We start from the raw sequence: 13942 nt of genomic DNA, 5'->3' as shown, positions 1-13942 counted from the left end.
AAAAAGAATGACTCAGTATTTTTGTTTTTTTTATTGAGATTTTGTAGACTTAATAATTTGAATGAGAGTAAACACGTGGACCAATTTTGTGCACATGCCATGCACCTTACGCTACCCCTTTAACAAAGTGACATCTTTGAATCTTTGATATCTCATTTGATTTCATTTGGTTTACCAAAAGTTACAGCTATTCATAATAAGACGTTAATTTTTGGTCTATTCTGACTTTATTTCTAAAGTTTTATTAACATAATTAAAAATTTAAATTTCAAAATAAAATCACTAGAAATAGTCTATATTAGTAATAAAAGATTACAACATAACAACGTCATTTTAAATGATATTAAAATCTTTGTGAAAAATATACTTGTGGATAATTTTTTTTATTTTAGCATGTAAAAAATATTTGGACACATCCGTGTTTCTTGTACATGTAGAAAATTAATATAAATCATATATAACGATTTTATTTTCACATACGAGTTATAAAATGTTTGTTATACCAAAATTAAAAGATAAAAAATGAAGATATTTCAATCATACTCATTATTTATTTACAACATTTGATAAAAAATTATCGAAACAAAAATTGTAAAATATTTTCAATAACTTCATAAATTTATGTCAAATTCAAATTATTTGATCAAGCAAATACCGATAAAATAAAATAATTACTTTATCAAACAACTCAACCGTTAACCAATAAATACACATAACATCAAATTAATATGCAAACAACATTTCAACTTAAAAAAACCAATAGTGTACTTTATGGATTTTAATAATTATTTGATCGAGTTATTAAAGTTATCGAATACGTTTATTGCCAGTTTAACTTATTTGATCACATTAAAGTCAAAATCTGCAGGGGGGGGGGGGGGGGGGGGGCTTAAAAAAGCGTCATGCAAACATCCAGACAAAAAGGTAAAAACTAACAAGTGCGATAAAACATTAGTTTCATGAAACAAGCGAAACAAAAAAATGCGATAAAACATTAGTTTCATGCACCTGAAATCCCATTGTGACAAAACTTGCATGATAAACAGGGACCTCCTAAAATTAATATTTTTCTAACAAATAACAAACTGTTGCTATTTCTCAATTACCATTTGAAGAACATTAGCATATGATTTAAAGCAATGGTGTCACCCTAGCCAAAAATACTTGTCAACTATATCAAAATGTTACTAGCCCCCCTTGGCAAGTTCTAGAAGTCATCATGTTTGCACCATAAAACCCGACAAAACTAACCCAATACGGCTCTTAAAACAAAAGTATAATTTTGCGAAGGTCACAAGTGCAAATCTCTCACTCCAACCTAAGCAGCAACAGGGGTTTCACTGGGGCCTTCAAGACCAGTCGACGGCCGTCCATTACTGGATCCATTACTGTTTTGATAACTCCTTTGCTGGTGATGATAGCCATCTCTAGGCCGCAGTGGACCAGACATGGGACGTTGGCCTCGGCCTCTGACAGGTGGAGCCCGGCCACCCCTGTAGTTCTCATTCCGGTAGCCGCTATTGTTTCTCATGGGCGGGCCACGATGTCCGTTACCGGTGTTCCCATTCCCATTCTCAGCTCGTACATGCATCCCGTTAACTACTGTGAAAGGAAGAATGGGGCAGAAAAACCCATTTGAGATGAAAACAAGCTTTACTTAGAAAGAGAAACATGACCTGAATAACAGTTTTTACTACCAAGCAACATCACTTGGCGTCCATAGGGGTATATATATCATATGTAATATATTTCAATTTTCATTGTAGCATCTTCAGATAAACAAGAAATTGCCTAAAAAAAAGGTTAAGATAGCTTGCCTCTTGATGAGCTTCGTTTTTCTTCACAGTACACTTGACGGCCATTAATAGTGACAGGCTGAGCCTACAGATTTAATTCCAACATTAATTCCAAATATGCCAAAATATGAAAATGAACGCACAGGCCCACAGGTGCTGATCAAGATTAAACTTACAAAAGATGAAGCAGGTCCTGGTCAACAAGCAATGGTTACCATTTTAACGCCAGTACAGCAAATAATATGATTTGGTCTTGATCCATACAATAAAAAATTCGACTAAAATTTTGAATAATCAACATGCTTAATTGAGCCTGCCAAAGGAACTTCCAGCCAGTGAAAAAAAAAGCAATGCTACCACATTAGAACCCTGCTAGCTGGGTACCAAAAAAAAAAAATCAAAATCTCAACTCAACAACTAACCTCAATGGCAGCTTGCATCGATTCAGGGGACTCGAACTCAACAAAGCCAAACCAATAATGATCAAACTGTGTAAAATAAGAAAGGATTCAGATCTTGAAAAAATAGTTATTAAACCTCCAAATACCAACATTAGATAATACAAAGAATTTTTCTAATGTACCCCAGTACAAAAAACATTTCATATTATATCCCATTAAATTGACTCGTAGACAGATAATTTTTTTAGAATCTGAGATATGCCAGTAGTACTTAAGAGCAAATGTAAAAAAAAAAAACTGGATGCCAATTTTAAGATTTTAAAAATGTATATAAGAAACTGCACCTCAAAAGTAAAAGAAAAAAAACAGCAAATTTGAGACGTACCCTGCTCATTCTGACTTGTACACCACCAGGCTTAATTGCACCAAAGTTCTTATACACTTCCTCTAATTGATCAGCTTTTACATGGACAGGCAGATTTTTTACAAATATTGAATAGCCTTGCACTACACAAAATTTAAGTGCCAATTAGATTCTTGTGTTTAAAAACAAAAATGGCAGAGAGAAGCTTCTAAGAATTTAGATATTTTAGAAACCCTACGCATATAGAACAGCTGCCTACCTTCATTGGATTTGTTTACATAATCATTGGTCTCACTAGCAACTGTCATCTCTTGGGCTGGTGCCTGTTTTGCCGGTGCAGGCGTAAGAGCAGGCATAGGTGCAGGCTTCTCTACTTTCTCAACGACCTTGGGATTCTTTACTGCCACTTCAACTGGCTTTGAAACTGGGCTCCCCTTCATGACCTTATTTAAAATTCCATCAAACAGCAAAAAAGAGTCAAGTACTAAATATCTACATGTTAACAATTAACAACACGTCCTCAATTTTACCAACAGTTGATCAACAACAACTATGAAACTACCATTTTCTTATTCTAGTGTTATTTTCCTTGTCATTCGATTTTTTAAAGCTTGAAGGTCATATGGTCAAATAATAAATGAATAACTCACAATGAGAGCATAAGATCTTTTTGGCGCATCCTGCAGAGGTGAAGGAACAATTTCTTCTGCATGCTGTTTCTTCTTTGCCTCCTCTTTGTTGAAATTGGTGGGCGCAACACCATTGCACATATTACTCCTCTTGTCCGACCCGCCATTTGTAAACCCATTCATCACTCTCTCCCTAACGTTAACATCCCCATTTGATAGATTTACACTCTCAACCTGATCCTCTTTCAAAGGCTCTGAGGTATGGTTCACCTCAAGATCTGCTGGTTCTAAAAATATAGTTGGAAGCACAACACATTAGAACACAAAAGTTTTTGAATATACATGTTTCAGGTTAACAGTGGTCAATATGTAACTGTACCATCATATTAGGCCAGACTAATACAATACAAAAATGCTCAGCAATTGTACTGATAAAAATACCAGAACCATCACATAAATCTGCAACAGCACAAACCAACTCCACCCTACACGAATATGGCCAACTGCTCACCACGACACCAACGTGAAATAACAAAATAAAAACAACAGTAATAAATGTATACAAAGTTATCATGAACTTGTCACACAGTAATCATCATAATATAATTTTTCCCAAATAATAACCATAAAAAGTTGATTAAATGCTTAGTAATACCGACCTGGTTCTGGCATCATCTCCCCCTCAACAGTACCATTAGCCGGCACAGATACAGCATCTTTAGATGGTACAGCTGCATTATCATTACTCTGCACAGGAATGACACCATTAGCCTGCACAGGGACAACACCATTAGCCTGCAAAGGGATAGCACCCCCATTCGGCACATGTATGCTTCCATTTGCAATTACAGGAACAAGATTGACAGCCTGATGAACAACACCAGTGCGGTCAATAGCTATACGGAGGACATCATTTAGGACAAAATAGCCATTGGTGTCCTGTGGAGCCAGAAAGAAGGATTGGGCAAAGGGCCGCCTAATGCGGTCCGGGCCCGCCAGGGAGCCGGTGACAACTATGAAAACCCCGTTCATGTACGACGGCTGTGCATCTGCCGAATCAATCTCCCAGAAGTAGTTGCTAACATCCATCGACATTATCTTCTCATTTATTCCCTAACATTGCATGAAGTTGAATAAAATTATAGTCAACAGTAAATGTTACACACGTTAGTATTATTTTTTTCTGTAAGTATTAATTAAACAGAGAATAAATAACTAAGCCACTAACAGAAAAAGCTCATTTCATCACCCATGTGTAGAGACGCAGTACCTGAAAATTAAGGTAACTATAATCCAAGCGCTAAGTTTTTTGCCCGTGTGCCCCGTGTGCAGTACGAAGCATAAATACCCTCCCGATACATAATTAAAATAAAAATTAAGACTAGTATGAATGTCAGTCTGCCAATTGGATGGCACATAAATTCCACTAAAACCACATATCATAAAAATTGAAGTATTGGGGTGTCTAACAAAATAGAGACCAGTATAAAAATAAAACTGTGCATTAGCGATATCAGAACTGTTAAAGTTTGAAGACTGGAACCAGTCATAAAATGACCTAATTTATACATACTGGCACAATGATTGAAATAACTACCTCTAAGGTTGTCGCAGAGGTCATTGTGCCATTGACATCTGGACGGCTCAGTATGCTCCTCTCCTGGTAAAACCGGTACACTTGATCAGGAGATTTGTGTAGGATGCGGTAGTACTGGTCGACAAATGCACGTGCAATCTACAGAAAGTTTATTCAGGAATCAAACCATAGACCAAATAAGTAAAAGATTACAAATGCAAGGAACTTATACATAGAATGTGACATACCACTTGCGGATCTAATATCGGTAACATTACTTGAGGAGTTGCCATTGCCATCTCTGGAACAAAAGTATAAATTCATATATTGATTCAACAAAAAAATACTCGTTTACATGCAAAGCTGTAGGCCTATCAATCCTACACACATACCAAAGGTTAAAAAATATGCCAAAAGGATATTAACTTCTCACATAATTATTGGACAATTTTGGGAAAGCCTGTTTCAAGGTGTGCTAATGAGGCTATTTCTTGTTTTACAAGGATAAACAATATATTATCAGTATGTGATATTCTTCATTAAAAAAGGGGTCCCATAAAAGATCCATGGACGTGCTACAATTTTTCCACAAGGAACAGCAAAATATTATTAAATTGTTTAAAAAAGGATCGTAAAACATACATTATTTCAAAACTACTGGGCAAAACAGTAGAGGAAATCTATGAAATACAAGAACCACGAATATAGATATTCGACAGATTAATCAAGGATGGTTTTATCCTAAACAGAAAAAGGAGAATCAAAACAACCAGTGAAACGCAACCCTCAGAAATCTTCCTTGTTACATGAGGACAAAGTCAAAATATGACGACGAAAAGCAAATAGGCATCCGGTATAGAATAAAGTATAAGGGTCTAAAAGAGAAACACAACAATCGACGATATTTCCACCCTGATTTTTCCTCCATCCCTAAATATCTCTACGATAAATAGAAGTTAAAACCATACAATTACAACAACACCCAAAAAAACCTAAAAAAAATCCTCCTCTTCATGCGAATAGATAAAAGGAAATGTGAAAATGCTGGAAATGAGGAGAGATGGTACAGGAATCGTACCCTCTCCGAGAGAAAAACCGATCGACTAGGATCCGGGCAGAAGAGGCGACGGCGCTCGGATTCGAACCCTAGAAATTAGAGAGGAGAGATTGGTGAAATGGGGGAGGCAAAGTGGCCACAAGGAGAAATATTAGTAGGATACAAGGTTTACACGAAAAAATATAATAATAAACAGAAACCCTTGGTTTTCCTGAGAGGTTTTTAGCGTGTTTCTTTCAATATCCTCTCCATTTTACATAGCAGGATTTGTCCGTTTATGTAATAAAAATGATTTCATACTTCCTAATCTATGTTACCCTGACACTCCTAGAAACTCATCGTATCCGTGTCCGACACTTATCCGACAACGACACGCCTCTGACACGGCCACGATACGTGTCAGACACGCCAGCTGGCGCGTCTGAGCTGGTGTGTCCCAACCATGTTGATACGGTCTCCGACACTGCGTTGAAACGTGCCGATACGGCTCGAAACATCCGATACGATTGGGACACGGCGGGATACGCACATGTGGACCGTGAACCGCGCCCGTGCCTGTGGACCGCGACCGTGAACCGCTCCTGCACCCGTGCACCGCATACACCACCAGCGAAATTGAATTTTTTTTTCTCCTTGCGTGATTCGAACTGGGGTTGGCGCATACACCACCAGCGAAATTGAATTTTTTTTCTCCTTGCGTGATTCGAACTGGGGTTGGTAGGGTGAGTGTCAAAATGTTTCACCACTCCACTAGAGCTTCTTTTGTGTTATCTTCTAGTAGTTATAATATTTAGTATATTCTTTGGTTAAGTCTTTAATCATTTATACAAATTTATTTTATATTATGCTTATCTTAAATACAATATATAAAACAATTAAAAATAATAAATATGTAATAGACGTGTCGTGTCCTCTATTTTTGAGAATTACCATGTCGTCGTACCCGTGTCGTGTCCGACACGATACCCGTACCCGTATCCATGCAACATAGTTCCTAATTTTTCAGTTGCTATAAATACCAATATACTATTTAGCGATCAAAACTGGACATCTCCGGGATAAAGAAAAAGGAGGGACGAGAAATAATTACTATTTCTTATTTTAACCCAGGTTGGTTTCTTGCCCCTTCGGTATTCATGGGGCCTTCACGGGCTATGCGCTACTAGGCCTACTATTTTTGGGCCTTACTCGGCACCAAAAGTAGTTCGCTGCATCTCAGAATTTTTTTTTTCCTTTATAAACATCTGCATTAACAATTTCTTTCTAATTTTAAATTTTATTTGATAATTTCATTTGCAATTCAGGTGATGAAATAAATAGAAAGATATTTTTAATGAAATTGTTTTCAAAATATCATGCTGACAAAAATATTAATTTTTATTCGCTCAATCATTTGAGAAATTAATTTATGGGATGTATGAAAATTTATTTTTTTAATGGTTAAATGCTAAAAGCAACAAAATTAATTGCTGTAGTGTGTTGCTCTTTTGAAATTAATTTCAGTTATTTATATTTTCATTTCAGTCGAATTCATAAATGTACATGCCCTAATTAGAGATGGATCAAAATAGCACAAAAGTGTCTTTCTGATATGCTAAAATTGCAAGTTCCTGTGAAAATTGTGCAGGAAATATAATGTAATATATAATCTCGTGTTACAAAATCCAAGCTACGGAGGCTTTTCGTTATATATATTAGACACAAACTACCTACAAATATAGTTCTACCAACAACGATTTCATGTCATGCCATCAACCTTCTTCTAAAAATAGTAACATATACCATTTACTACAACTGTTACCCCCAAAAATAAAAGCAAAAAGAAGAAATTCAATAAGAACTAGCAATTTAAAAACAAGTCTAGAACAACTGCCTCCTTAGTCTGCGTTGCTTAATCACCTCGGAAGAATCCGACTCTATAATCTCGTCAACTAAATCCTTAAAAACCATCCTTTCAATTTCCAATGCCATCCCTTGCAATTCAGTCTCAAACTTATCCCATCCTCTCATTTGACGAATTGTTTCTTCATCAGATATCTCAAACTCGCCTTCATTTTCATTGGCACTGTCGAATCCTACATCTCTCATGACACCCATTTGAATTTTATCAATCTCTGTGCATAATTCTTTCAACAATTGCTCCCCTCCCACCTTTTTTGTCCAAATGTACAATTCTGAACTCATCATAGGAGAGGTACTTTGCTCCAACTTCTCACCAATGATCTCATTTACCAGGTCAAAAATTAATTTGCGGCACACTTTGTTGTCAGATTTGGTTTGTTCAAGAACAAAAAACAAATCAGGATTTATCGGGTACTCAGCCTGCTGAGGAAGTACAACAGAACTCAGACATTTGTGCAGAAGCCCAGAGGCAGCGAGAATTTCTCTGATGTAACTGTGGTCTTTGCTTTCCAGGTTGTGCAGCATGATCGGATCACCACAGGGCACTTCCTCATTGGCCGAGCTCAACTGTTCAAGTTTTTGTATTAGGGTTTCGATGTTTTCGGATTTTATTTGACTTGATGGTGGAGTGTCAGGTAAACTCGTAGGGTTCCATGATTCCTCTGATGTGCAGGTCTCTCCATCTGGAATGCAGCATAAAAAAAATAGTTAGTTAAAGATAATATTTCTTTACTTCTGTTTAGTAAAAACCAACATCCATTTCAACAAGCATTAATGTCTTTACAATGCCAATAAATTATTAGAAGTAAATGCATGTGGTTCGTACTATCTGTAGCTGTAGAATCTCTGTATCATTATTAGAAGTAGCTGGTCCAATATGTTAAGAATACAGAAACAAGAGTATATATGGTTCCATGTAACTTAGGGGACATGACAATAAATGGCATCACACCAAAGTGTGGTCCAGCAACCAACAGGAAGAACTACAGGCAGAGTTATAACTGAGATGGAGGCCCATATGTTAGGTAAGGACCCAACAATTACATGTGTGACACAGCCTATTGGTGCTACAATACCAACTATTCAAATGCTAGCAAGGGCCACAAAATGCTATTTTAGGTTGCATTAATTGGTGATTGCCTGTCATTAGCTTTGTCAAGGCTTCTGACAGGTAAGAATGCTTGTGCTTTGGATGATAACATGTTGGCCTCCTTAAATTTAGTTTTTTAGTTTATAAAATATAATAACAAAGACAAACAAATCATTTTTCTATTAGTGATGAAGTTTCATTATAAATACAGAAATTTATTGCCACACTGTTAGCACCTGATTTATTTATTTTTCCTATAGAAACTATTGACCTCTGGTAAAGAGTAAATTTTAGTTTGAAAATTTAAAAGGTATTGGATATTTACCTCTGAATGAATCTGTATGTCTCTTCACCGGAGTACATTCATCATGGTAAAATGAAGCATCAAGTACAGAGACTGGACTAACCGCTGCCATCTCCTTATATGATACTTTCTCCTGAAAAATAAAAAAGGAAATGCTTCTTACCAATTCAAATATGAAAAGAAATTTTGATCAATTTAAAACAGAAAATGTTTGGTTTAGGAGAATAAAAACTCACCTTAAGATGAGTCATGAATGGATCTGCTAAATCCACCTCAGCCGATTTTTTCCCAGAGTTTTTTTTGGTTTGGCAAGATTTTGGCCTAAACATGCTTCTAGGTGAACCCAAATCAGATACCAAATTTCTTTTGGGTGATGAAGGCGAAGAGGGACGGGACTTTTTATGCAAATCACTGTCCTTTTCTGCAATTTTCGGACTACTCGAACTTGGAGTTCTCAGGGAGTTTGCACTATTTTCTTTACTTGATTGTTTCAGTTTTGAACCTTGAACTCTTTCTCTCGCTTTTGGACTGCTAACAGAAGGTTTTCTTTTCTCCTGCCAGCCGGTTAGATCTCCTGCGATTGGAGTTGCATGGCAAGAGGTTGCATTGGTGGATCTTCTTCCGTATTTTGCAGGTTTCATGATTACAATAGGAGAATCAAAAGATCTTGGACTCTCAGCCCCTCTTGTCGTTTGTGCTTGCTCTTTTGCATGTATGTCGAGCTCCCGCAATCTTCTCTCAATTTCAGGCGCCATCTTTTTACAACCATCTTTCTCTTGCTGTGTCCAAGGAGCTGATTCGGTGCCAATTCTCATAGGAGTCTTGGTTTTTACAACCAAAGCGGGATTTACCAAATTTGGAACATCATTTTCTCTCATGGTGTTTTTTGAAAAGTTTGACAAGCAACAGTCTCTCCGATTCCTCAATGATTCAACTGGATTGTATGTCTCTGCAGTGGACATATTCCGGTCTTCAGAACAATCGGGAAATAAATCCAACCCCATAAGTTTGGCGATTAAACTATTTGACCTTCTATGACCAGGGGATTCGTAATTCCCAGAAGAATTGCGGTCAATGTTTGGCCTTGTCAGTGACTCCTTTCTACTATCTAGAGATAGCCTTGGCAAATCTCTCAACCCTGTGCTTGTTTTGGTAGAATCTTTAGGACCCGTATCCACACGACTCTGGAGCTCTCTGCCATCACAAGAGAACCGAGATGTATAATATGAATTACACTTCAGTTCATACTCATAGTTAATACTCCTATCTATACCAATGACATATGTACCATCCTGTGATTTAGAAAGAAGCAGTGGTCTTGGTGAATCGTTATGTTTCGGCATTTTTTTGGGCATTTCCTCCTTGGGTGTGGTTCTTAAAGTTAGCCCCCCATGGGAATCCCGGTTGATCGACTCCTTGACTATGTTGCGAAATTCACTATAGCAAGGGGGTGTTTTAGGTCTAAGGGTTTCTTTCGAGGGTTTTTCTGTAAAAAATGCATCATTGACGGAAGAGAAAGATGAGCAGGAGGAAGAAGAGCAGGAGGCTCTAGAAGATTCCATTGAGAGGCTGCTATTTTCGGTCAGACTTTTGCTTAGAGTCTTTTCCTGAATTGAGGAAAAATAACAAACAAAGATCCAGATTGTTAAAAGAAAATACAAAACCTACAATGTAATTCTTTTGAAAAGTTTGTCATATTTTGAATAGTGAAGTGTAGTAAACCTTGAAAGCTCCATACAATTGGGCAGGAGGGTAAATTGGCATTTTATGAAAACATGTAGAGGACCTCTCCTATAGCTATAGGCATATGCAAATTTTCCTACTTATGTATGGGCACTAAAGAAAATTCATTTATAAATAACAGAGTTTATTTATTTGTCAAGTGATAATATCTTACCAGAATAACCTGTTCAGAGGATTTCTTCTGTTCCACAGGATTGTCTCTGTCCTTTAAAGAAGCTTTGCCTGTCACAGAAGTAAATAGGTATTAGAAATGCGATATTGCATATGTAATTATGTATCCTCATGTCTCTATTTTGGATTCTTATCTTCATGTTAAAAGTAAAAGATATCAGAAAGATCTTGTTGTGCGGATAATGTTTATTTATTTTTCCTTGCATGATAAAAACCAGCAGGAAAAGACATGTGTCATGTTTACCAGTATAGAAATTACCATGATGCAGATTGGTAAGAAATTAAGTTAACAAATTAATAGCACAAAACAGTACAAACTATAAGACTCAGAAAGCAAATACCACACTGATCCTGACAACAGAACGACACAAGAGATTTAGACTGTTATTAGTGAATTGAACAGAAAAAAATGATAAATACGTTACTAAATCAGTGCCAAATTGATTCGTATCAATGAATAGATCTGATTGCAAAATCTATGTCAATGAACATTAATAAAATTGGAGAAAGAGCAGGAAGATATGGTTGATGGTTCAACCAGAGAATTGTTACAATTTAATAGGGCACAGTAGAGATAATATACAACTGTTGTGGATCCACAGATATAAATTTGAAGTCCTGAGATGTGACGTAATTACACTATTTAACAACTGGACAAACTTTTTGGTACATTGATACAGAAAGACATTGCACTGGTTAGATGCATCATTAATTTTACTCTCCTTTGTGGCACATATATATCACCAAGTTCACCGATTTTCAATTAAATAGCCAATATTCTTTAAATGATACCAACTATTTTTTATGCCCAATAAAACCCTCCTAACTTTCAGAATACTACTAATAATATTGTTGAGATTCTTAACATAAATGCCCCATGGTTTACCCCAATCAACAATTGGATATGTACTTCTTCTTCTTTTAAATAAAAGCATCCTTCTTTTGTTTTACTATTGAAGTTTTGCTGAGAAAAAAAACTTATTTTTAAAAGTACGGTTGGTGTAAAGAACATGTAATTACTCGATTGGATGACAGTGGATGACAGATACGGAATAGGCTTTACCCGTACCTGTATCTGATTATGAAAAAAAATTCTTATCCATATCTATCTTATCGAATACGGTACAGATCGGATAAATGGGTAAAAAGGTGCCATTGACACCCTAAGTTTGTATATATCTCTGTAAATACAGCTTGTTTTCTGTCAATGAAAACTGGTGGGCCAGGCCACTTCTTTCAAAAAAAAACAATTCACAATTTCTGATGGGCCGTTTAAAAAAAATCATACTGGGTTTATTTTAAAAATAACTATGCCAGAGGCCACTTCACCACTTTACTGGCGTATTCATTCAAATCACAGAACCAACTGTGGGCACAGTCCTTTGTAGCAATTTTTCCGAAATGCTACCTTATTTTATAATTATCATTATAATTTTTCAAAAGGGAAACCATATTTTAAGACGAAGAAGAAAACAGTACAGAGCATCGACTTCTATACTACCAGAATATTTCATTGTATTGAAAGCAAAGTAGGAGAAGAAAGACGACAAAAATACATGATTGCATACATAAGTAGACCAACCGGTACCAAATAAAAGCAATACGCAGACCACCATTTCAAGTACACAAACCAAACGAATGTTTTTTGAAAAAACCATCTAAAAAAATAATATAATTATAAATGTACCTGAAGTAATTCTCTTTTGACTATGCCGATTAAACCTTCTACCAGTAAATAGATGGCCTCGATCAAACATTTGAAAAATCCCAGCCATACAACCCATTTGCTTCTCCAATTCTGAATTTTCCTCTGGAGACATCATTTTTAGGGGTTTACTTCTTCGACTACCTTTGCAATTAGCACCAACGGGTCTTTTCTTAACGGCCTTATAAACACCAACCAATCTCTTTTAATGGGAAAGAGAGAGATAATAGCCTGAGACTGAGTCTCCCCCGTAGAAATGGAAAGGGGAGAGAGAAGGGGGATGATATATTGCTATAAAAAAGGACGCTACACTTGCATGTAAGAAAGGAAACAAGCAAATGTCATTGCATTAAAAAACCACCTCCCATTTAGGTCACCCCACCAAACCCGACCAAAGAACCTTCCAACTGAGGTACACAAACTATGCCAAATATTTGATGATCCAAATTTTGTATCACTGAGAACTATGATTCAAAATCAAAACCCATAAATGGATTTGGGAATGTTTTTCTTTTTTGTTTTTTTTTTCCTTTTGGTGGAAGAGAGGTGGTGGGATTTGAGAAGGAATGTGAGAGAAGCAGTGTTGAGGAAACTTTATATCATTTAGAATATAGAATGTGGGATGGAGAGGACACTTATACATGTAACATGTTCGTGTCATGGGCATATTTTCAATATCCCCCCAACAAAACCAACAAATTTTTACATAACGTATGGAATGTCTAATAGGTCCCTGTATACTCGACTAATTGTTGTAAGAGTTTAAAAATGATTTCTATAAAGATAATTCAATTTTAGATGATTTGTGATTTATTTAATTGAAGTACTGAGGGTGAACTTGATGCTAAACAAATAAAATTCAATCTTATTTAATTATTTATCATAACAGTTGTTGAAACTCTAAAGTAGGATTTGGTTTGACAAAGAAAAGATATATAGAACGCGAGTAAATGAGAAAAATTGTAAGTAGAGAATAATAAAAAGAAGGACAAATAAGTTTTATTTTATCATAGCATTTATTCCTTCTTGAGCATTTAAACTTCACTATATGTGCATTACAATAAGAAAGAAGACAATGTAACTTATTATTTTTTTCAATTTTTCAAACGAAGTTTTGCAAACTGTTTCTCTCAAAATTTTGAGATGTAAATTTTAAACCTCCAAGTCTCACTGAATCAATTTATCTATTATATTTTACTCTCCT

At 35.9% G+C, this 13942-nt stretch overlaps 2 protein-coding genes across 3 annotated transcripts; both read right to left on the bottom strand.

Moving 5' to 3' along the window:
• Positions 1 to 960: 960 nt before the first annotated feature.
• Positions 961 to 6025, bottom strand: LOC144551123 (nuclear transport factor 2-like). 2 transcript variants are annotated; one of them, XM_078298950.1, is made up of 10 exons: positions 5845 to 6025; positions 5015 to 5067; positions 4788 to 4925; positions 3850 to 4303; positions 3212 to 3477; positions 2821 to 3004; positions 2583 to 2704; positions 2219 to 2284; positions 1818 to 1881; positions 961 to 1602 (listed from the first exon to the last, which is right to left on the bottom strand). In XM_078298950.1, exons 2-10 carry the CDS (start codon positions 5063 to 5065, stop codon positions 1319 to 1321), a joined length of 1629 nt encoding a protein of 542 aa, XP_078155076.1. In that variant the 5' UTR covers positions 5066 to 5067; positions 5845 to 6025; the 3' UTR covers positions 961 to 1318. The 2 variants fall into 2 exon arrangements, with proteins under 2 accessions (XP_078155076.1, XP_078155077.1); XM_078298951.1 differs by having other exon boundaries at positions 3212 to 3468; positions 5845 to 5994.
• Positions 6026 to 7442: 1417 nt separating this feature from the next.
• On the bottom strand, positions 7443 to 13349 carry LOC144551131 (uncharacterized). Its single transcript, XM_078298960.1, has 5 exons — positions 12721 to 13349; positions 11017 to 11084; positions 9356 to 10726; positions 9141 to 9252; positions 7443 to 8408 (listed from the first exon to the last, which is right to left on the bottom strand). Exons 1-5 carry the CDS (start codon positions 12854 to 12856, stop codon positions 7684 to 7686), a joined length of 2412 nt encoding a protein of 803 aa, XP_078155086.1. The 5' UTR covers positions 12857 to 13349; the 3' UTR covers positions 7443 to 7683.
• Between the last annotated feature and the right edge of the window lie 593 nt (positions 13350 to 13942).

This window comes from Carex rostrata, chromosome 3, assembly GCF_964058835.1.
Source record: "Carex rostrata chromosome 3, lpCarRost1.2, whole genome shotgun sequence".
NCBI classification, from domain to species: domain Eukaryota; kingdom Viridiplantae; phylum Streptophyta; class Magnoliopsida; order Poales; family Cyperaceae; genus Carex; species Carex rostrata.
The sequence above is the reverse complement of the archived record's forward strand: the minus strand, read 5'-3'. Positions and strand labels throughout refer to the sequence as shown.